General features: G+C 33.2%; 1 protein-coding gene across 1 annotated transcript; it reads left to right on the top strand.

The window, feature by feature from the left end:
* Positions 1-864: 864 nt before the first annotated feature.
* On the top strand, positions 865-1616 carry LOC149225891 (major pollen allergen Bet v 1-D/H-like). The gene is made up of 2 exons (XM_089375169.1): positions 865-1094; positions 1244-1616. Exons 1-2 carry the CDS (start codon positions 911-913, stop codon positions 1543-1545), a joined length of 486 nt encoding a protein of 161 aa, XP_089231295.1. The 5' UTR covers positions 865-910; the 3' UTR covers positions 1546-1616.
* The last annotated feature ends 1249 nt before the right edge of the window (positions 1617-2865 follow it).

Raw genomic sequence — 2865 nt, 5'->3', positions numbered from 1 at the left:
TATTATTATGAGATCAACTACCATTTATTACACAAATAAAATGATCTATTGATTTCATGCTACTTTTTCATAAGCCATTTTCAAAATGGGATAATTAAATGAGAACAAAATAACGATTATCCTTGAATGGAAGGCATTTCATTCGTTGCATTTATATTGCATTGGATTAGCTTAACTGTTCTCTTTAAGGAGTACAGATGAACATAAAAATTGTGTAATTTTGTTATTTAGGGGAAATTTCATTATTTTAGGAAAATACCGTTTTTATTAATTCAGGGTTCTAACTTCTAATTACATTTTGGAAGATAAATAACGATTATCCTAGACATGAATGCATTTCATTTGATGAATTTATATTGCATTGGATTGGGTAAAACGTTTTCTTCTGGACACGAATTCATTTCATTTGATGAATTTATATCGCATTGGATTGTGTAAAACGTTTTCTTCCAGTGGTAGAGATGAATGTAAAAATTTTATAGTTTTTCTTTTCCATAAAAATAAAGTTTTTATTAATTTAGGGTTCTAATTATATTTTGGAAGATTTGAATTTCAATCATGCAAAATTTTCACATCCTTACAGCCTCGATTAAAGTAAAAATATTATCATTACCTTAAGTGCTTTGCCATCCTATCCACGCGGCATGTACAAGGAAATCCCCGTTGGCGTTGGCACCGGCTGTTCCAACAACACCCGTTTTCTATTATTCCCTTTGAATTTTCGGTGGAAGTCGCTGAACATCACATCAATCGCGTGAACATGACTTTTAGCAACTACCAACTACTATTTTTAAATGCAGATTTACGTGTTAGCCTTTATATACCAGTCTCCCCCTTTTCTCGTGCATGGTAGAATACTGGATAAGCAACATACATTTCTTCTGGTTGATAACTTGGTTAGGTAATCAAGATGGTGGCTGGGACTGCAACAACTGAAGATTTGAGTGAGGTGGAAGCAAGGAGATTATGGAACGCCATGGTGAAAGACGGCCACAACCTCTTTCCAAAGATTTTTCCCGAATTTTTCTCTTCTGTTACCTTCCTTCAAGGAGATGGAGGTGTCGGCACCATCAAGCAGCTCAACTTCACCCCTGGTATCAACTATCAAGGCTAGAATATCAACATTAGATAGGAAAACATCAATATTAGACTTCTGCTTCTAGTATTTTCCTCAACTGAATCAGATGAGTAACAGATGCAAATGATGATGTTTACTTATAATGTTTTCATTTTCATGTCTCAGTTAACAAGGATTTCAGCTACGCCAAGGAGCGAGTCGATGAAATGGATGAGGAGAAGATGGTATTCAAGTATACAACTATAGAAGGAGGGCTGCTGGGTAAAACACTAAGTGCCCTGAACTTTGAGATCAAATTCGTTCCCAGGAAAGAAGGTGGCTGTGTGGTGAGTTGGATCTGCAACTACGACACCCTCGCTGGTGCTCAGTTTGACGAAGGCAAAGCACAAGAGATGAAGGAACAGAGTAATGCCATGTTCAAGAAGATCGAGCAGTATCTCCTCTCCAACCCCAACTTATACTGCTGATATACATATATATGCATCTACGGTTCTACCTATCTGTCCAGACTGCATTATATGCAATGGACTATCTAAAATAAAACTGATATGCATATCCTGCATTCATCGTTTTGCTCCTCACTAAAGCCGTCTGTCTAACCTTGCATTGTTACGTGAATCCAAGGGATTATAAGCATAAACTTTTATAAACTTTTTTCATACAGTTCATTGCATGTTTCTGAGTATAATTCATGATGTGTCTTTGCCGAAGCTATTTCTTCCTTTATTTTGTATTGGTTTAGCATGACTCATAATGATCAGGATAAATACATAATTAAGAAAAAAAATACAAAAAAACAGAAGATAGATACACTGACACGCAAATTTGATGACTTTGAAACAACATATTCAATAATTAATCCAAAAAAATACTGAAAACAGAAGATAGATACACTGACACGCAAATTTGATGCCTTTGAAACAACATATTCAATAATTAATCCTACATTTTATTTTCAATGCCAGTTTATCTTGAACTTGAAGAAACCGATATCATGCCCACGCCAAAGACGTTGTAACTCCTCCAGTTTATCTTCAGTTGTGGTTGTTGGAATCCCCACAATAAGGCATTTCAATCGATTCCTCACCTTGTTGAACGCTCACTGAAGTTTTACTTCGATTTTTACTAATTCAGATCGATTTTGAAATTTGCCGAAGTGTTGAGAGTTCGATTATTAATACTTATTTTTTAATTTTAATTATATATAATTAAAATATATAATTATTGTGCTTTTCATATTTTTTTTTATCAGTGGACTTAATGCTATGAGTATGTGTTTTTTCTTAAAAATTTACAGAGTCAAAACTAAAAAGGTAGAGTATGTATGTCTTTCTAGATTTAATGAGAAATGGATCCCTTGTCTTACAACCAAAAAAATCTCATACACTAATATCATGTCAAACTTAACCATACCCATAACCTTGAAATTAAATAATAATAAATAAACATAACATTACATTATATAATACCCTATATAATTCACATTTTACCGCTAACTAAATTAATTATTTTTAAATATGAGAAGAAACAAATACCATCCCAAAGCTTCATTTCATCATAGGATTACGATTTGATTGTAAAATATTTTATTGTCACGAGGTGTTTATTGACCAATCTAATTACCAATTCAGTTTTAAAAACTTTATTTTCAGAGCAACATTTACGAAACTCAATTGACCAGGATAAAAACCTACTAAATCGCCATGAGTAAGCTCCTCTCACCTCCATACTTGGCTTAAAGAAATTCAATTTTTTTTATAATATTATAAATTGAATGTGATCAGATA

This window comes from Pinus tabuliformis, chromosome J (assembly GCF_031772625.1).
Source record: "Pinus tabuliformis cultivar Carrire ecotype Pingquan chromosome J, CPIR1, whole genome shotgun sequence".
Lineage (NCBI taxonomy): Eukaryota > Viridiplantae > Streptophyta > Pinopsida > Pinales > Pinaceae > Pinus > Pinus tabuliformis.
This window is presented reverse-complemented; position numbering and strand designations above follow the sequence as displayed.

What these genes read in the sequence shown, in the direction of transcription:
- LOC149225891 (XM_089375169.1), top strand. Translation starts at nt 911, where the DNA reads ATGGTGGCTGGGACTGCAACAACTGAAGATTTGAGTGAGGTGGAAGCA. An exon ending in GCAGCTCAACTTCACCCCTG is followed by an intron (nt 1,095 to 1,243) that starts GTATCAACTATC and finishes TTCATGTCTCAG; the next exon opens with TTAACAAGGATTTCAGCTAC.